The sequence below is a fragment of the Myotis yumanensis genome, unplaced genomic scaffold (genome assembly GCF_028538775.1).
Source record: "Myotis yumanensis isolate MYYU_CA2020_CCGP unplaced genomic scaffold, mMyoYum1.0.hap1 SCAF_17, whole genome shotgun sequence".
NCBI lineage: Eukaryota > Metazoa > Chordata > Mammalia > Chiroptera > Vespertilionidae > Myotis > Myotis yumanensis.
This window is the reverse complement of record NW_027223768.1, coordinates 22208914-22229656: the sequence shown is the minus strand read 5'-3', so window position 1 is coordinate 22229656 and position 20743 is coordinate 22208914. Positions and strand designations below refer to the sequence as shown.

The following is a 20743-nucleotide window of genomic DNA, read 5'->3' as shown; positions in this document are numbered from 1 at the left end:
GTGGACCTAGAAATTTTGTTAGTACTTTATCTGTTGAAGACAGGTTGTTTTCCCACTATGTTTAAATAACAGAGACAAGGCCCCAAACCAAGAGTGCTTTGCCCATCCTGTTCTCTCTCAATCACTCCAATACTCCTTCCCTCTGCCATCCTCCTGCCCTCTACAAAAAGAACAAACACTCCTTAGCAGTCTAATATAGCAGTGCATCGTGAGGCCAACCTCAGGGTCATCTCTGTCATATGTCTCTCGGCCATCTCATCACCTCCAGCCACACTGGGATAACCACACATTCTATCTAGCCCAACCTTGCTGTGCCCTTTGACTTGAGCGAAGCAATGAATCTTCCTAAGATTATGCAGGATTATTAGATTATTTCAGAACCTACATATGCATACTGCCATGCCAAATTCACTTATTAATATGACCATTGGCTTATGAGGTTACTATATAATGAGATGATAAATTTTCAATTTTGTTTCAAAAAGCTATTTCATCCAGTTCTGGAAAATGTTTCCGAATGTTGTTAAGAGAATCTCCCTAGTCCCTGCTCCCAAGGACCAGGCTTGGTTGTGGCAGAAAGCCAGAGATCGAACAGTCTCTGGGGCAATGGGAGATTCTGAAGCAGGAAAAGCTCTAAACCATGTTCAAGTGCCAAAATAGAAAGTGTGGAATCCAAAAGGCGGTCAAATCCAAGTAGGCCAAAGCAGGTAATGAAATCTGCCAAGCCAGGAGTATGGCGCCAACGAGAGGAAAGCAAGCACGAATGAGGCAGACAGAATGGGGAAGGGGAAACTCCTGGGTGATTCCCTAGAATGTCTAATCCATTAGGCTTTGCAGTTGGTTTTTGTGCACCCGCCAGGGCACCGTCATAGGTGGCCCAGCCCATTTAAAGGGCCAATGGCAATCCGAGCATTCCTGAAGCGAGAAACATTTTTCATTACCACTGTGTTGGCCTGTACCCATCCCAGTGTACTGTTGATTGAAGTTAGGATGACATCAAGAGTTGTTGGTCACTTTTCACCCCCTATAGATGTTCTTGATATTGGGCTGGCAGATGTTGGAATGACTAATGAAAGAAAGGAGGTAGGGTCAGGCTGCTTCAGGTAAAACCAGAGCCAGGAACAGAACAGTGAGAAGTGAATGCCAGGATGACAGTGTAACAATGGCTTGTATGAACCTTTAATAATTCCTAAGGTCCCTGACGTTAACAAAAAGTATTCGGAAAAACTTATTAAGAATTCTTTGTTGCCATGTTGAAAATGCGAATTCCTCCTCCATATTTTTGTGAATCCCAAAGTCTGAATAAAGTTTACTATGTCTTCAAAAAAAAAAAATCTTAAGTTCCACGTAAAAGCCCCTAAATTTCTTAGTGACATCCAAGATCTGTTTGGGAAAGCAAAAGGGTACAGCTGGGTATGCCCAGCAGGTGGTAACGGTGCGTGTGAATCTCAGCCTTGGCTTTCATTTAACCATGAACACAGCCAACTGTCTGAAAAATTTTATGTTTTCTGCCCCCAGATCTAAAGAACCGTCCAGTAGGCTCAGCATTTTTGAAACCCATCCCATATACACTTTGATGACGGCCAGGGGCAGGTCTGGCCAGGGGTTTGGCTTAAATAAGGCTGGGGTTCTAGAGTCGGGGTGAGGGTGTCTGAGATTTAAGGAACAGGCAAAGGTCTAAAATTTCAGGAGATAAACCCAAAGGAACACCAAATCTGTGAGCCAAAGCAGGTGCAGAAATCTCACCACAGTGTTTGGAGCCAGAGAGATAAGAGCAAATCCAGGTGACCCAGGAGCAGAGAAATAGGAAGGAGCTCTTGCTATGTGACTGCCTAGAACGTGCATTTGTCATTTGCAATTTATTTTTGCAGGTTAGTCCACCTCTAGTGCCTAGGAGAATCCACGGTCACAAACAGAACAGACAAATAAGGCAATAAAAGCAGAGAATGAAGATTCTGGGTGAACCTTCAGCAACACCGGCCTCTGTGAAGGAAACCGTCTGAACATTGATGGCCCACGGCCATTGTCAAGCAATCTAGACACCCGTTCAGCAAGCTGGGGGCTCTGACACCGATCAGCTCAGTCACCTAGGGAGAGGCTTATAACCATTTTGGGCTTCAGTTTCATCTTCTGAGAAATGAGGACAACGGTATGACCCCACCTACTTTATAGGGTTCTTGTGAAAATCAGAGAAACCATAAGAATGCCTGAAACCAGAAGAAATTTGAAAATACTGCAGAAACCTAAGAGTAATATCAGGATCTTCTCTTTTAAATGGAAAAATAATGCTTTTTATTTGTCATTCTTCTCTTCAAAAAGCATTATTTTCTTAACAGAAACAGACACTTTTCACAGACCTCTGGTAGGAAATAATTGAGGAGGCGAGCAAACTTTTGCACAAGCTCTTTTTAATCTGGAAAGTAAGCTAATGTACTGATTCCCTACAGCGTCACTGTGACTTTTAAAGGAGATGTTTTTGTGTGGTATGTTGTGGCTTTTCTCAGAGCTATTGCAATGGAAGTCCTTCAGTTGAGGCACAGAGTCAGCTCAACAGCACAGAGATACCTGGGTGCATTCAGGTAGGAGAGCCACGGTGAGGCCCAGCACGCTATGGACGTGGCTTTGGTTTGCCCTTACTGGATTTAATCCGGGTTTTGGATTTGCTGCCCACAGTACTCTCCTTGCTTCGTGGCTCTGAAAGACAAAAGCAATTAGAATGTTACACTAACATGATCTCATTATTTACTAAAGACTTTTTACTTTATAAAGCATTTTTTTTTGTAACTTACACCTTTACCTGAGGGTACTTTTTCCATTGATCTTTAGAGAGAATGGAAGGGAGAAAGAGAGGAAGAGAGAGAAAGAGAAACATCGATGTGAAAGTAACACATCGAATGGTTGCCTCCCGCACACAGCCTGACCAGAACCAGGAATAGAACCTGCAACCCAGGTATGTACCCTTGACTAGGAATCGAACACATGACCCTCCAGTGTGTGGTGCTAACCACTGAGCAACCAGCCAGGGCTACAAAGCAATTTTAAAATTCTATTCTGCCTGAGTAACTGCTAAGCTACCAACACATTCTGTGCCAAAAATTTGACTCTAAATTTGATATTGGGATTCAGAATGGATTTTCCTGAAGTTTAAGTGTAGTCAGTTAGCCTGAAGTCTGGGTCCCGGAAGGGGACCATGTGGTCAAGGAGAGAAGAGAAAGATGAAGAACATTTTCTTCTTCCATCTTGTACACACCCCAAGCTTGGTGAGAAAATATTCAAATAGAGCTAGTAGTATCCAGAATCCTGCTAGATCCATCCCTGCACCCCTGTTCTTTCTCTCCAGCCTCCTGAACACAGACCCTACACAAGCCCTACCCTTGGGATGAGTACAGGAGGCCTTCCGCTATCACACCTGCTGTGTCTGGCTGCTCCATGACACAAACTTCGTAATCTGAATCCTTCTGACTGGCTGCTGCCACCTCCATCCCACACTTGGTCACCTTGTTCGCGACCTTGTCTGGCTTTTAAATGTATCTTCCCACTCCTAATCGTGGGCCTCACTAAGATCAGATTTAGCTTCGTAAACGCCCCTCTCGATTCCTTTCTTTGTTCATAGCTGAGAGCAAAATTATTAAAAATATTGATATAAGCCCTAGCCTGTTTGGCTCAGTGTATAGAGCGTCGGCCTGGGGACTGAAGAGTCCCGGGTTCGATTCCAGGCAAGGGCATGTACCTTGGTTGCAGCCACATCCCCGGTAGGGGGTGTGCAGGAGGCAGCTGATCGATGCTTCTCTTTCATCGATGTTTCTGACTCTCTATCCCTCTCCCTTCCTCTCTGTAAAAAAACCAATAAAATATTTTTAAAAAATTTTAAAAAAATATTGATATAAAACAAAAATAAATATCTCTTCCTACTCTGCCCAGATTTTCTCTTTACTTGGCACGCACCAGGCTCCTTCCTTTACCGTATAGAATCTTCCATTCTTTCACTGCACAACTCTCAGGAGAAGAGTGGTCTGCCTGCACTAACTCGTACAAATATGATATTGTGTATGCCATATGGGTATCACATTGCTCCAGAGCTGTCTGCTAACTCAAAGGAATGTCTAACTTGGGATTTTCCAGAGAAAATGTTCCGGTCACCTGCATAGCATGGGGACTGCCTTACACAGGAGCCAATTCCCCTAAACTTTTCAGAGCTTCCCATCCGTTGTCCTGGGAACAGACCACAGGTTGAAGATGACAGCAGAAGTAAAAAAAACAGTCTCCAATGTTGGAGATATTGAGAACTGCTCGAGGGAATATTAGAGGTAAGAAAATAAAGAACTGGGGGGTCGTGTGGGGGGGCAATGGGGAGATAAGGACACATATGTACTACCTTAATCAATAAAAAAAAGAAAAGAAACAAAAGAAAGTACTAAATGCCAAGCCCTAGCTGGTTTGGCTCAGTGGATAGAGCATTGGTCTGCAGACTGAAGGGTCCCGGGTTCAATTCTAGTCAAGGGCACATGCCCAGGTTGCAGGCTCGATCCCCACTAGGGAGCGTGCAGGAGATAGCTGATCAATGATTCTCATTATTGATGTTTCTATCTCTCTCTCCCTCTCCCTTCCTCTCTGCAATCAATAAAAATTTATATTTTTTAAAAAGAACTAAATGCCTTTTCCATTTCGTGTAATAAAGGAGATATTTTCATCTCAGAGAATCCAACAAGTACAAAAAAATAAAGACAAAATTTCCCATAAAATTTCATCAACCAGAAATAATGTCTGTCGGTATTTGGACATATTTACTTCTGGCCTTTTTTCTAGCTTTAAAAAATAGTATTGTATGCATGCATATTAGCATAACCAATGGACACAGATGCTGGGGCAGTGGGGGCTTGCCCAGGGTGGGAATGGCTGGGGAGGAAGGGGGGTTAACCAGGGAAAAAGGAGACATATGTAAAACAATAAATAAATAAATAAATTAATTAATTAAATAGTATTATAATTTATTTCTTGTGTTTGATATGTTAACACAAGAATTTGTCATGTCTTATAAACTCCTTGTAAGCATCATTTTACTGTATTCAGGTATATTAATGTAGCATAACTTATTTTTCTTCCATACTTGGAGAGATTATTTCTATTTTTTTCCTATTATATATAATGATGCACTGAACATCTTTATGCATTAAGTTTTTTTTCTGTATTTACGATGATTTCCTTAGATTCCCAAGTGAAATTATTAGGTCAAAGTATATGTTGCTTTTAAAGGCATATCCACACATACTCTCAAGTTATTTTTGTCTGTCAACCAACAAGTTTTCTGTAAAACTAACTACTCTGCCCCTCTGGCCAGCAGTGTATTCTTTCATTTTAAACAATCTTTGCCAGTTTTATAAGTCAAATCTGTGTCTCAAGTTAGTTTTCGAGTCTACAATTGTTAGGCATTTGGTTTTCCTTTTTGTGTTTTCTGAATAAGAGAAGTTATATGATTAAATGTATATGCAATCCTATGAGAAGGAGAAGATCAACACTAAATTTATTGATATTCTTCTAAAATATCTACGACCCTTGCCCTGGCCAGTGCTGCTCAATGGTTTGAGTGTTGGCTCACACACCAAGGGTCTCAGGTTGGATGCCCAGTTCAGGGCACATACCTGGGTGTTTTTTTAAACAAAGGGATACTGTTGGATTTGGTTTGTTGGATCACATCAATGAGGAGAAGCCAAAATTAACTTCTGAAAGGGGGTTCCTTGGGTATTGATGGAGACTTCCAAATACCCAAAATCAGATTTCATTAAGAAATGATAAGTATGTTCTTAAATGACTGCAATTCTGACATTATCATTCCAGGTTGGAATGCATGCAGGAGGCATCCAATTGACGTGTCTCTCTTATATCCATGCTTCTCTCTCTCTCTCTCTCATTCTCTCTCTCTCCTCCTCCATCCCTCCCACTCTCTAAAAAAAAAAAGAAAAGAAAAAAAGAAAAGAAAAAATATCCTCAGGTGAGGATTAACGAAGAAATATATAAAATAAAATATCTGGGACCCAATCCAGTTTTCTTTCATAAATACAACCAAAATCAAGCAAATCAGAAAGCAAGCCTCACCTCTCTGTAAAGGTTTTACGGAACTGCCTGCTGAAATGTCCTCCTCTTCTTCTTTTTCTTCTTCTGCTGCTCTTTCTCCTTCATTTTCTTCTTCTCCTTCAAGCTCCTTCTTCCTAGACGTCACTATTTCCTCCAGTTCTTTATTTCTTATAAGGGTAAAATGAAGTTTTTCATTTGTATTATCAAACTTCTCCTCTGCTTGTCTGGCTCGGTTTTCAAGCTCTCTGATGTGGACAAAGTCCAGAGAAACACAACAAAATGGAAAGGTTCAAAAAAGTATCATTCATATATAAAAACTCATTGCCTAAAGAAGGCAGTAGAATGAGGTAAATGTATTTAATGATGAAGGGTGCAAATAAGGGAAGCAGCAGCATCAATGATTAGCCAAGAGTTGGAGGCCTGGGAGCTACTCTGGGTGATAGTGTCAGAATTGCAGTCATTTAAGAACATACTTATTGTTTCTTAATGAAATCTGATTTTGGGTATTTGGAAGTCTCCATCAATACCCAAGGAACCCTCTTTCAGAAGTTAATTTTGGCTTCTCCTCATTGATGTGATCCAACAAACCAAATCCAACAGTATGCCTTCGTTAAAAAAAAAAAAACAAAACCAAAAATAATTCCTAAGCATAAGTGCCCAGAAACACAGTCTCCCCCCCCGCCCCCCATTCCTTTCTTTTTCAGCACCTTTAAAACCAAATTTTACAATCAAGAAAACCAGCTTGAGATGTGCTTCTTAATTACTACAGCACATAACTTATGTGGCTATGCTTCCGTTTTGGCATTCTCAGCCATTTTAACTATATTGTTCCTCCTACTTTTGGGGTTTTGTAAATTTGTTGTTGTTGTTGTTAATCCTCACCTGAGGATATTTTTTCCATTGATTTCTAGAGAGAGTGGAAGAGAGGAAGGGATGAGGAGGGAGGAAGGGAGAGAGGGAGGTAGGGAGGGAGGAACATCTATGTGAGAGAGACACATCGATTGGTTGCCTCTCGCATGTGCCCCAGGGCTAGAGATCAAACCTGCAACCCAGGTACATGCCCTTGACCAGTAATCAAACCCATGACCTTCCAGTGCTCGGGCTGATGCTCCAAGCACTGAGCAACAGCAGAAAGCGCTACATTCCTTCTTATACACAGTAGTTTCTCCCTGTTACATCTATTTATCTAGTTCATGTATTAAAACATTCTGAATTGGATCACTTCTAATTCCCCCTCTCCCTCCCTGCCCCAGCTTTGACTTCCTCCATCTCTACTGTGAGTGAGGACAGCTATTCCTTCTACAGCATGTAGTTCACTGACTCTAGCAGAAGATTTGGAGATACCCTTCCCACTAGTGAAGATGGGAAGAAGCGCAGGAGAACCAAAGTCAGCCAGGAAGTGTGGATTTCTCAGCCTAACCTCCTGGCCAGCATCTTCATCTTCATCTTACCATTGCGGTGCCTCATACTTACATTAACTTCTCCTGCATGTGTTCAATTACAGATATTGCTTCACGATACTTTGAGGCCAATGTACCTTCATTAGCTGCTTCTCTCTGACAAAGAAAATATGTGCGATGAATAAACTGAAAGTCCCACCAGTTGATACTGTATTTCCTCAGGATGTTCTGGGCCAAGCCTTTCCGAATATGTTTTCTACTGTCCATACTTACACAGTAGATAATTAAGCCCACTCTTAATAACAACAAAAATAGGGGATTTCCTGTGGCCAAACAGCATCCCAGCTTTCAAATTATTTATGCTGCGTATGGATATATATTTGATTAGAGTTGTAAAGGAGAAGCAGAGGAAAAAATATCAACAGAAAGAAACAGGGAAGGAAGAAAAGACTTAAAAATAAATAAAGGGTAAACATGTTACTCTATCAAATCAAGTTAAATATCAAGGAAATTATCTATATTTATCTTAATAACTTACTTTACACTAAGCACATAACATTGCAAAATCCAATAAGATCTTTTAGTCTGATATGGAACTTCATAAATATCAAGGCAGTAAAAATATGGGGCGGGGGAATACCTTTATTTTTTATTTTTTTAAAAATATATTTTATTAATTTTTTACAGAGAGGAAGGGAGAGGGATAGAGAGTCAGAAACATCGATGAGAGAGAGAAACATCGATCAGCTGCCACCTGCACACTCCCCACTGGGTATGTGTCGGCAACCAAGGTACATGCCCCTGCCCGGAATCGAACCTGGGACCCTTGCGTCCGCAGGCCAACGCTCTATCGACTGAGCCAAACCGGTCAGGGCAGAACACCTTTATAATGGTCCTAGAACTTTGTGGAGGAATTTTAAATCTGTTTTTCTGCTGAGTTTCTGTAGCCACTGTCTAAAAGTTTCTAGTTTCCCAGTAATTGTTATGGTTGGAGGTATGTGCTTATCATAGGTCTCAATAGAAACTGCTTAGTAGATTTATTTAAAAATTGGTCAAAAATTGACCAATAAATTGTTAAATTAAGGAAAGGATGCTTATTTTAAAATAAGGTTTACACCCAACAGGTATGGCCCAGTGGTTGAGCGACGAACTATGAACCAGAAGGTCACGGTTCAATTCCCGGTCAGGGCATGTGCCCAGGTTGTGAGATCAATCCCCAGTGGGTGCAGGAGGCAACCAGTCAATGATTCTCTCCCATCATTGACGTTTCCATCTCTCTCTCTCCCTATCTCTTCCTCTCTAAAATCAATAAAATATATATATATATAAAATAAATAAAGTAAGGTTTACAGAAGAGAATAAGAAGTGTTTGTTGTTGTGTTGCTTGATTGAGAGTTTTCTAGGGATGATGCTGGGAAGGATTTAAAACAGGATCTGGAAAATATATTACTTAGAAGCCCTTGGCCCTCTTGGGGAGATAAAAGTTATGTTGGAGCTGTACCACCTTTATATCATGTTAAGTTTCCTAGCTTTTCTCTCTAGCTTTGAATTTCCTAGTTGGGTTTCAGATACATACCCAGGAAGATAACCTATTTGCTCCAGATAGAGGTCTGGAATAAACGTTTTCATCTTCTCCAATGAATCGAATGAGTTTTTCATCCTCCGTAGATGTTGAAGGTTCCTAGGGCACAGGAATACCACAGACCTGTCAGTGAGCTCGTGTGTGACCCAGTGACACAGTGGCATGGCAATTGCCTGGCGCCATGTCTAAGCTTTCGTTTTTCCATTTGCTTTAATCATTTAACAAGCATTTTTGGAAGACTTACAGCAAATACCGTGCGATAATTTAGTGTGGATGGGGAAGTACTGTCGGACAAAGGGAGATACTGTGAGAAAAACAAAGCGGATTTCTTCTAGACCTCAGGAACTTATAGCACAGTAGGAGAGATAGACAATAAAATAATTATGGTATACATGATTACTGCTAGCATAGAGGCATATTCCAAGAGCTGTGTATACCCAGAAAAGGGCCCTCCATTCTGCCTAGACACACAGAGAAGTTTCTACAGAGAAAATGATCTTTGAAGGCTAAATAGGAGATTGTAAAATAGAGAAAAAATGGCCTGATATAAGGCCACAGAAGAAGGAAAGGGAAAAAGGAGGTGATGCTCTATAGCAGTGGGTCTCAACCTTGTCTGCACATTAGAATCACCTGGGAATATTTTTAAAATCCTGATTTCTGGGCCTCATCCTCCGGAAATTCTGTTTCTTTGTTACTAATGTTGTGGCCCCACCCCATAACAAAGAAACAGATTTCTGGAGGATGAGGCCCAGAAATCAGGATTTTAAAAAGATTCCCAGGTGATTCTAATGTGCAGCCAAGGTTAAGAACCGCTGCTCTATAGATTTAAAAGGTATGACAGAGTTTAGTGGCCAAATAATAATATTTTCCATTTATCTTGCACCTTCTATATGCAAGAACTGTATCATAAATAGAACAGAAAATGCTGGTCCAAAGAGGCTAGAGTGTTGTATAATATTTTTGTTCTGTTGTCCTGCATATACAGCAGTAGAGGACCTAGGTCATGAGCCTGGGTCATGCCAACATTTAAACGATTTGCAGAGAAGAAACGTCAGGGAAGTAAAGTAAGACAGTATAAAGAATGTTAGATAATCATGATGAGTTCTGAAAGCCAAAGATGGCATTCATTCTAGGAATTAACCAGGACTTATCTGGGTTTGAATGCTGGTTGTGCTACTTAGAGTCATATGACTTCTGATTTTCAGTTTTCTTATCTGTAAAATGGGGGTGGCAATATTTACTTTGAAATCATGTTGTGTAGATAAAAGATAACATGTGCAAAGTATGTAGCTCATGCTAGGCATCAGTTATTGGTAACTATCATTATATTTCTGTTATTATTACAAGTGCCCCAGGAAAGGTTATTACTACGAATGCCTCAACAGGGGTGGAGACAGGGTAAGGAACAGAGAGAGGTGGAGATGGGCTTGGGAGGAGAGGGGAAGGCAGCTCAGAGTGGGAGCTGGGGAAGTGGAAAAATGAAGTTTACACTATTTAAAGAATTTGGCGCCTGGCTGGTGCTCAGCGGTTGGGCATCAACCCATAAACCACGAGGTCACACTTCGATGCTCAGGTTTCAGGCTGGATCCCTGATAGGGGGCGTGCAGGAGGCAGCTGAGTGATATTGGTGTTTCTCTCTCCCTTCCTCTCTGAAATCAATAAAAACATATTTTTTTAAAAAAGAATTTGGCAATGAAAGAATAAAGAAACAGCATCAGGGTGAGAGACTGATTATTCAGTTAGTAGGAATATAGGTGTGAATGAGGCTAATGGAAACGGCTGGATTTGAAATGATAGGAAAAGGGACACTTGTTCAGAAAATGAAGAGGTAAGTTGTCTTCAGATATGGCTGCATCTACATGAGGAAAGGCACTTTGTTGACATTGAAGAGTTTACTCCAGATGATGTTTTTATTTTCAACAGTACATATAGAAGTTCTTTAAAAAATGATATTAAATAATCTTACTTCTGCTTTCTCCTTTTCTTTCTTCTCAAATTTATCCTCTGTACCTTCTTCTTTATCCTCTTTAAAAGGCATGTCTACTTTAGTCTGGATTAATTCTTTTATAATGTCCTGTGAGATAAAACAATAACATAATTACTTAGTATAGCTTAATATATATTTATATCTTAGTGCTATATTAGCAATTATTAATTAAAAAAATATTTAAAGGGCACTAATCCTGTGACTGGGCCCTGTGCTAAGGATAAGGATACAAAAGTTAGTAAGAATGGTCTCTGCCCTCAAGATGCTTACAATTTAGTGTACAAGGAAATGCTATGGATTCATAAATTACAGTCAAATACGAGAAATACCCCATCTTGCTCTGGGAGAGTACAGGGGTCAAAGAAAGGGTTGGTCAGGGAGGTTTCCTGAAGCAGATAATGTCTGAGTTTGGTCCTGAAGGATGAGTAAAAGAAAAACAGATGGCACAAGGGAGAGGATACTAATATGCACATAACTGGCTCTGAGAACAGAAGTACTGCAGTTCAATAGGGCAGGCTCTTAGGAGACAAGGGCACAATCACAGTCTGCCACGCAAGAAGACTGGGTGTTATCATGAAGGCCATGAGACACAAAAGGGAGAGGACAATGGGCATGGGAGGAGGGTGCGTGTGCAGAAGCAGTGAGTCTGAGGATTTGCCTCTGGAAGCGGCAGGCTGCTTTCCACTGAAAGCCATCCTTTCCTTTCTGATGAGGGAGACAACCACCTTCACCAAGAATGTGGAGAGAGGGCGGCGGCAGCAGTGGGTTCGGTTGCGCGTGGCGCCCGGGGTGGGAGCGGAGGCCAGGCCGGGAACAGGCACTGCCGCCATCGGCCCTGGGGAACGTGCTGGCCGCTAGCTCGCCGCCCACGCCCGCCTTTGAGAGGCTGCCGCCGCCTCCTCCACCTGCTCCTTCCGGGCGGCCTGGGCGCTGGGGCTGGCGCACGGGCGATGGGGCCTGAGGCTGCCTTCCCAAGTCGGGCGCGTTCGGGAGAGACACCGTTTGGGAGAGACACCGCGAGTGCAAGGAGCTGTTTCCTATTCAGATGGAAGGTGTCCAGCTCACGGTCAACAAAAGCTTGAGTAACCATTTCCCGGTGAACCACACAGTAGCCCTGGGCACAATCGGGGAGTCCAACTACCATTTCAGGGTCACATATGTGGGGACAGAGCAGCTGAGTCCCACGGAGGCATTCCCCGCGCTGGTGGGTGACATGGACAATAGTGGCAGCCTCAACGCTCAGGTCATTCACCAGCTGGGTCCCGATCAGGTCCAAGACGGCCATCCAGACCCAGCAGTCAGTTTGTGAACTGGCAGGTGGACGCGGAGTATGGGGTTCTAACTTCACAGCAGCTGTCGCTCTCAGGAACCCAGCCGTCAGGTGGGTCCAGGAATCCTCCCGGCCCATGACCTCCAAAGCATCCGCCGGGGTGGAGAGCTGGGGCGGAGGGTACCGTCATGTCTCCAGCTGGGAAATACATGTGGAACTGGTTGGCGACAGTAACGTTGAGCCAGGCGGGCATGCACAGGACATACTACCACAAAGCCAGTGACCAGCTGCACGTAGGCGTGGAGTTTGAGGCCAGTACAAGGATGCAAGACACGAGTGTCTCCTTCGGGTACCAGCTGGACTTGCCCAAGGCCAACCCCTTTTCAAAGACTCCGTGGACAGCAACTGGATCATGGGTGCCACGCCGGAAAAGAACCTCCCGCCCCTGCCCCTGACGCCGGGCCCCTGCCCCTGACGCTGGAACCTCGGGCCTTCCTGAATCACCGAAAGGACCAGTTCCAGTGTGGCTTTGGCCTCACCTTCAGCTGAGCCCCTCCTGGCTCCTGCCTCCCACTCCCTCCCTCCTTGAGATTCCCCCTGCTCCTCCCCCATAGGGAGGGGAGACCTAGCGCCCCTCCTTCTCCCTTCCCTCCCTCCTTGGTGGTGGTGGGGGGGGAGACAGCAAAAATGAGGGGACCATCACCCCAGCAGCTGAGTGGGGAATTCTAGAACCACGCGTGCTTCAGGATTTGGAGCACCAGGAGATGTGTGTCCAGTGGACCTGGGGCCCAGAAGGGGTTCTGGAATCGAGGGGCACGCCAGATTCTGAGCACCAGGGACAGAGGCTTCCAGACAACCTCAGGGAGGTGTTGGGGCATCTCCGCCGCCAGCCCCCCCCCCCCCCAAGAAAGATCTTGGGGCCCCACTCCAAGGGGGCAGCAAGAGGAGCTTCCCCATCCAGAGTCTGCCCCCACCCACTTTCCCATTCACTCCTCACTATAAATCATGTTTATAAGTTATGGAAGAACCAGGACATTTTACAGAAAAAAAATTATATATATATATATATATATATATATGAACAAAAAAAAAGTGAGGAGAGATGTTTGGGTGGATAACTCTCTCCCTGAGAAGGGAGAAGAGCTGCCAATGTTCTTGGTTGGAGCTGAAATTCTCTTCTGACAGAGTAAGTGAATGAGGAGGATTCGGAACATTGATTGCGAAAAGTCGCTGACCCCTTATCTATAAAGATACTGGAAAAACCTGAATACTGACAAATACCTCTTCTTCCATCAGGTGGTCCTCTTCTTCATCTGTCAATAACTTTATTTTTCTGCCTTTGATCCCAGAGAGGAGTTGAGAGCATGTGGTGATCCACTCACAACATTCCTTCTGAGAAGAGATAAAAAGATCATTACTAACCAGGAAAAAATCAGAGTACACCAACTCATTTATTCATTCACTCCTACTGAGGAGCTGTTAAATACAACCCTCTAAATATAACGTCAGTTAACATTGTATCACTTCGGTTCATTGATTTGTGCAGAAGTGTTTTTCTATAAAGAGACCTAAAACCCCATTGTTTGCTTATTGACATCATTATAATGGGATAAAAAGTAGTGAAGTGTCATAAAATTAGATGCAGAAACATTGTTGGATTTACCATGGGCAAGCAGTCTGTCCCAACAAATATACACCTGACCAGTTCACACTCTGGCTGGTGTTGCTCAGTTGTTAGAGCACTGGCCCATGCACCAAAGGGTCGTGGGTTCAACTCCCGGTCAAGGGCATGTACCTGGGTTGCAGTTTCGATCCCTGGTCCTGGTTAGGGCATGTGTGGGAGACAACTGTTACTGTTTAGATGTCTCAACTATTAACTAACCAAAATAGAAGGAAATTGAATTTTGTGTGTGTTTTTTTTCGAGTTTTATTGATATAAGCAACATATAACATTGTATGTAATTTTAAGATATATGACATAATGATCTGATAAATATATATATCAAAATGATTACATTAAATTTAGTTAATATCCATCACCTCACATATTTCAGTTATTTTCTTGTGATGAAAACTTTTAAGATCTATTCTCTTTAGCAACATTAAAATATACATTTCATCAAAGGACATATACAGATGACAAATAATCCCATGAAAAGATGTTCAACATCAATGGTCATTAAGGAAATGCAAATTAAAACCATGATGGCATAACACTACCCACTACCACCTATTAGAATGTCTAAACTTGAAAAGACTGATCATTATCAAGTGCTGGTGAGGATGTAAAGCAACTAGAACTCTCAGATACTACTGACAGGTGTATAAAATGTCTTAACTAAAGGGTGCCCCAAAATCCACGCAAGAAGTAATTTTGATAGAAAACACAGGTTTATAATTAAAAATGGTAAATTTTTTATTGATTCATAAAGTATACAGTATAGGGTTATGTATGGAATAGCATATTGGGTAAATGGCCTCCATGGCTTTGCTGGCACATACGCAGTCTTTTGTTGAAATTTTCCATGACCGTTTTTGCATAAATGTGGCTGAATTTCGATGAGGCTCATTCTCATCTTGATGGCTTGGTTAATCGACAAAATTGTCGAATTTGGGGTTCAGAAAATCCACGAGTGATTGTTGAGAAACAAATGCATCCACAACGTGTCACTGTTTGGTGCGGATTTTTGGCTGGAGGCATCATCGGACCATTCTTCTTCGAAAATGCAGCTGCTCAGGCAGTACCAGTTAATGGTGCTTGCTATCGCGACATGATAATCCAGTTTTTATGTAAGCTATTCCATACATAACCCTATACTGTATACTTGATGAATCAATAAAAAATCTATAATTTTTTATTATAAACCTGTGTTTTCTATCAAAATTACTTCTTGCGTGAATTCTGGGGCACTCTTTACTTTGGAAGACAGTTTGACAGTTTCTTAAAAAGTTAAACGTACACATGCCATATGACTCAGCCACTCCATTCCTAGATAATTTACTTAACCAGTTAACTGCCACGATATTTTGAATTTAATTAAAAAAGGTTGGCCGCGTGCGTCTATAGACGCTTACGGCATACAAATGGTTAAGAGAAATGAAAACAATGCACGTGTACATAAATATGCATTGAAGTTTTATTTATTATAATTGAGAAGTGGGAACAATTCAAATGCCCACCAACAGAAAATGGGTAAATCGTGTATATCCATACAATGAATACTACTCAGCACGAAAAAACATAAAATATGCTTTATGATAAAAGCAACAATATGTGTGAACCTCAAAAAAAATTTGCTTAGTTGAAGAGGTCAGACCAAAAGCATACATTTTATATGATTCCATTTACATAAATTGTAGAATATGAAAAATCATCTTTGGTGTTAGAAAGGTGATCAGACATTGGCTGGGATGAGGATGGTGTACAAGGAAACATTTCTTTTCTTATCACAGTAATGATTTTATGGGTGTATGCACATTTTAGAAATTATCAAATTGCACACTTTAAATATGTGTCGTTTGTTGTAAATCCATTAAACCTAAAATGTCTGCTCAGAACAAACAAAACAAAAGCAAGTGGTTACCTTCATGTTATTCAGTTCATGAAGTTCCTTAGCAGGATTTTTTTGTAGGTTGCCGGCTATACTCAGCGCTATAGCTGTTACTATTCCTTTGCAACAACTGGGGGGAAAGCACACACACACAGAGCATGACCTATTAGTATTGGTTCCCCTAAGTGTTTTAAATCCAAGTACAGTGGAAGTTTACCATTAACAATTAAGCTACTGACTCACCAAAGAGTATAATTTGTCTCTTTCTCATTTTTTACCCCTGTCTTCTTCACTCCCTTCCATTCCTCTCACTTTTGAGCATTGAATGGAAATGAAGTGGGTAATTGGCTAGATTTTAAATGTTACTTGCCAAATTTGAAGTAATCAGAGACAGTATACTTACTAGTTAACAGTTTACAATTTTCCAGACTTCATCTTTATTTAGTGGGAATCCTCTAGCTTTCCAGACATAAGGTTTTTAGAAAGAGATGTTTTGGTTGGTGTTTATTGAAATATAAAAAAGTATACATTCAGCTTTGCATGGAATTACACAGGACACTATAAGCTTCTTCATAAATGCCCCAGCCTGAGCAAAAGTGCGAAATGTTTCTTACTTACGCAAGTTAAGTGAGTCTTTTTGTTTTGTTACTAATTGTCACTCCCACAACTATAATAATAAAAGCGTAATATACTAATTTGACCAGATGTCCTTCTGGACGTCCTTCCGGATGACCTTCCAGATGAAGCCGGGGCTGTGAGGGCCAAGCCCCTTGCACGAATTTCGTGCATCAGGCCTCTCGTCTGTACATACATCCCATCCTGCCCATGCTAACATTGTTTTCAAACGAATTCTAAAGCCTTTGGGAAAACACCAAATCTCATATTCCAACTGGGCAGTGTCAAAGCTAATTTAGTGAAGAACTGGTGCTTCTTTCCAGGTTTCAGAACAATTCCTTATTGCTGCCCTTCTCTCCTGTGCTTTATGTCACATTTAATCTTCAAAGGGGCAGAAATAAAAAGAAAAATAGATCGTTTTACCTGTTCAAATAACTGGAGTATCGGGACAGATTTTTGGCCAGTGCAATTGCGTCTAGCTCTAACTGTGCAACTCCTATATCATATTTTTCATCACTTTCCTTCTCCAACTCTGGGAGACTGTCTCGGTCAGTAAAGTCAGGTACCATTAATATCAGCAAATTTACCATCCACTTGGTCATAGATATATGCAATTCATCCATCTGTTAAAAAACAGTTATAATACAAATGACCCATTTTAAATAAATCAAACAGGAAAAACCATGCCAAATTTAAAAACAGATGATCATACCTGCATCCAATTTTTAGCAATGCTATCATTACTATGCAGCTGATATAACCATACATATATATATTTTTTCTTGCTCACTATACTACATTAAACTCTTCTTTAGCTTGGTCAAGGGTATTAAAACTACAGTTACCAAATTGTTCACCAAGGCATCCTAGGGCTCCACAGTGAACTCTTTAGGATGCCATGGGATTTTAAATTCTTGAGGGAAATAACAGTGATATTTGACATCTGTCAGACATAGCATGAACCTGACATAGTTCACACACTCAACATCAGATGCACTATTACCACTTTTGCAAAGCTGATTTTATTGGTGGTGTGGTAAAAACAAGCTCTGTGTGAGCCCTGGCTAGTGTGTCTTGGTGGTTAGAGCATCGGGCTGCACACTGGAGGGTGGAGGGCTTGATTCCTGGTCAAGGGCATGTCCCTTGGTTGCAGGTTCCATGCCCAGCCCCAATGGGAGGCAGGGTTCATGTGGGAGGCAACCAATCGATGTATCTCTCTCACATTGATGTTTCTCTCTGCACCGCCCCACCCCCCTCCAAAAATCATTGGAAAAAATATTCTCTAGTGAAGATTAAAAAAAAAACAAGTACTGTGTGGAAATCTAAGTGGAACAGGAAGTAAAGGTGGCAACATTCAATATGATTCCAAGGTTAGAAAAGTTGTACATTGCCCCAGTACATACATCCCTTAGTAATTTTGATGGAGAATAAAAGTTTTTTTCCCAATGTTTATATATGTAAAAAGGTAAACTGAGACATTAAATTTTACAAAGTTTATTTCAGCAAAAAACAATTTCAATTGGGCAATGCCAAACCTGGAAAATGGTTAGGGGTGCTCTGTGGGCAGGGGGAAGGGCAGAGATGTTTATAATTGGCTATAATTATTTACATGTTTGCCTTATTTGGGAAAATTTAGTTATTTGGCTGTTATGATCATTGTTCTTCCAAATCACAGAAATTTCCCCCAACCCTGGATCCATACTTCCAGTCTTAATATATTTGCTCCTCAACTCTTGGTTCTATATATTTATAAGGTGTTGTCATATACTGTAATGTGATGATTCATAAGTAGTATTCCCATATAACTGATGAGCTCTGCTTTTCAAATTCCTAATTTAAGTAATATTAAAATGAATTAAGTTCATTTTATCATATTAAGTTTACTTATAATAATTTTTTTTCAATGTAAATTTAGATTATAATGATGAGGTGAGAGTAAATGTAATAAACTAAGACACCCTCTAGAAATTACTTCATGTTGTGCTGGCTAAGAAGTCAATGTAAGTTCCCATTTTGCCCTCACAATCTCCTGCTTTAATTGCATAGGCATGACCTGATTTTTCCTTAAAGAAAACTCTCAGCCAAGGCAAAATTAACCTCACAAATCCCTATTAAGTACATACGTGGCGCTGAAGTTCAATGTTACTATTAGCAATCTCATTGCCTATCTCCACGTGCCAATGTTTAATCATGCTATATATATGTGCTGCAAGTGCCCTGAAGGAAAAATTAAGTAAAATAAAGATAAGTGACTTACTTAGAATATAAAAGTAACTATCAGTTAAAGGAAAGGGTTTTATTTGGGTGGGCCTAGCTAGTATACTTAGTGTTGACAAATATTTGAGAATTCAAGGAAAGGTGAATGAAAACTTTGAATTATCAGTTATATTGGCTAACATCCACAGCAATCAGCAGGATGCACCTTGGACAATGTAGATCTTACCTTCCGTGCTAGCTCTCTGCTGTAAAAACTCACACTCACATGCTTTATATTCACTCTTAGACCAATGAGAGCAAAAGGGGAGAATGAATTTTTAAATTCTCTCAGATCAGCTTCCAGCATGACAGCGTGAGGAGCAAAGCTGACCCATTTTCTCAGTAAAATTGTTGAGAATTATTTCTTAAAAAAAAAAAAAAAAATCGAGCCCTGGCTCGTTTGGCTCAGTGGATAGAGTGTCAGCCTGCGGACAGAAGGGTCCCGGGTTCGATTCCAGTCAAGGGCACATACCTTGGTTGCAGGCACCTCCCCGGCCGGGGCCCAGATCAGGGCGCATGCAAGAGGCAACCAATTGATGTGTTTCTCTCACATCGATTTTCTCTCTGTCTTTCCCTCTCTCTTACACTCTCTCTTTATAAAAATCAATGGGAAAATATCGTTGGGTGAGGATAAAAAAAAAAAAAAAAAAAATCAAAAGCCTCTAGAAATGGTCCCAAGAACAAAGAGCCACTGAAGAGACATCTCTTTGAGACAGTCTATGAAGATTCAGTGAGAAAGACCAGAATCTATGAGATCTGAACCACGATTACCCCCACTCTTCCCCTTCCCAGCTCAGTGAGGCAGAAACTCCACCGTGGACCACTGCAGTCATGAACACAGGACTCCCTCACCCTCCTGCTCCCAGTCAGATGGACTTTCTTCCTGGGAGGAACAGGATTTTAAGGTTTGTCATCTGACCCCAGCTCCCTGTGGCTGAGGCTAGGTACTGGGACAATGCAATGGAGAAGCAGAGAGCTGTGGGAACTTACGAGCCAGAATCTGCGTCAAGGTTCTGTGGAACAGTACCAACAGTGTTTAACAAGATATCCACCTGAGCTGCCATTTCATTAATTTTTTCAGTAAGTGCCTCCCATTCATCGAGAAGCACTTCAGGAAAATCCAGATGCTTTTCAATCTTGAAAGAGTAGAAGTCAAGAGTACTAATCAAACTTAAAAGAATTTTAGAGATACCTAGAAAAGTGAGAAAAGCATGAATTGTTAGAAGTATTTGTAAGTTTACTATTTCTTTTTTTAAAAATATGTATTTTTATTAATTTCAGACAGGGAGGGGGAGAGAGAGAGAGAAACATCAATGATGGGAGAGAATCATTGATTGGCTGCCTCTTGCATGTTCCCTGTTGGGGATCGAGCTTGCAACCCAGTCATGTGCCCTTGACTGGAATCGAACCTGGGACCCTTCAGTCCGCAGGCTGATGCTCTAGCCACTGAGCCAAACCAACTAGGGCTAAGTTTACTATTTCAATAATAAATTATAAAATACTAATGGGCAGGGGCATATCTTTTTTCACCCTTTTTATTATCCTATAGCTTGCTTAGCAAAAATCTTATAAAGAGCAGTTCCTAGATAAATGTTTAGTGAATACTGTATAATTAGTGCTTTTCTGACTGATAGACTATTTATTTGATGGCAACCTATACTCTAAGTTTCTTATCTTCTCAGCTGAGAACCAAATACATTAAACCCAGAAACTATGAACTACAGTTATCTGAAAAAGGCATTAATTCACCGAGTCCTTCTGTTAAGAAGACAGTGGTGATAAACAGGTTCTTCATAATGATAGGACAGTTAATAAGATAAATGAAATATAGTTCTTGAGTTATTTTTAAGTCATTGTTCAGGTTTTCATGAAGCTCATAGTTTTAGTCTGAACCAGAATCAAATATGGATCCTAGTCTTTGAATTGATTCACGTGAGATCATGGCAAAATAACCACTTTATACCTCTGTCTTATCTCATTTGCAAAGTAAGAAATACAAATGCTCTCATC

At 41.2% G+C, this 20743-nt stretch overlaps 1 protein-coding gene and 1 pseudogene across 1 annotated transcript in view; one reads left to right on the top strand and one right to left on the bottom strand.

Annotated features, from left to right (window-relative positions):
• Nucleotides 1-2453: 2453 nt before the first annotated feature.
• The window catches only part of AXDND1 (axonemal dynein light chain domain containing 1), a 49669-nt gene continuing 31379 nt past the window's right edge, over nucleotides 2454-20743 (bottom strand). The window contains exons 16-25 of the mRNA XM_070396356.1: nucleotides 19724-19925; nucleotides 18601-18694; nucleotides 16901-17100; nucleotides 15896-15992; nucleotides 13593-13703; nucleotides 11021-11128; nucleotides 9049-9153; nucleotides 7546-7628; nucleotides 6094-6317; nucleotides 2454-2694 (exon numbers count right to left, since the gene is read on the bottom strand). Coding sequence (XP_070252457.1) covers nucleotides 2609-2694; nucleotides 6094-6317; nucleotides 7546-7628; nucleotides 9049-9153; nucleotides 11021-11128; nucleotides 13593-13703; nucleotides 15896-15992; nucleotides 16901-17100; nucleotides 18601-18694; nucleotides 19724-19925 — 1310 coding nt within the window. The 3' untranslated portion in view covers nucleotides 2454-2608. The remainder of the gene's footprint in view (nucleotides 2695-6093; nucleotides 6318-7545; nucleotides 7629-9048; nucleotides 9154-11020; nucleotides 11129-13592; nucleotides 13704-15895; nucleotides 15993-16900; nucleotides 17101-18600; nucleotides 18695-19723; nucleotides 19926-20743) is intronic.
• Nucleotides 11615-12860, top strand: LOC138996095 (mitochondrial import receptor subunit TOM40 homolog pseudogene; annotated as a pseudogene).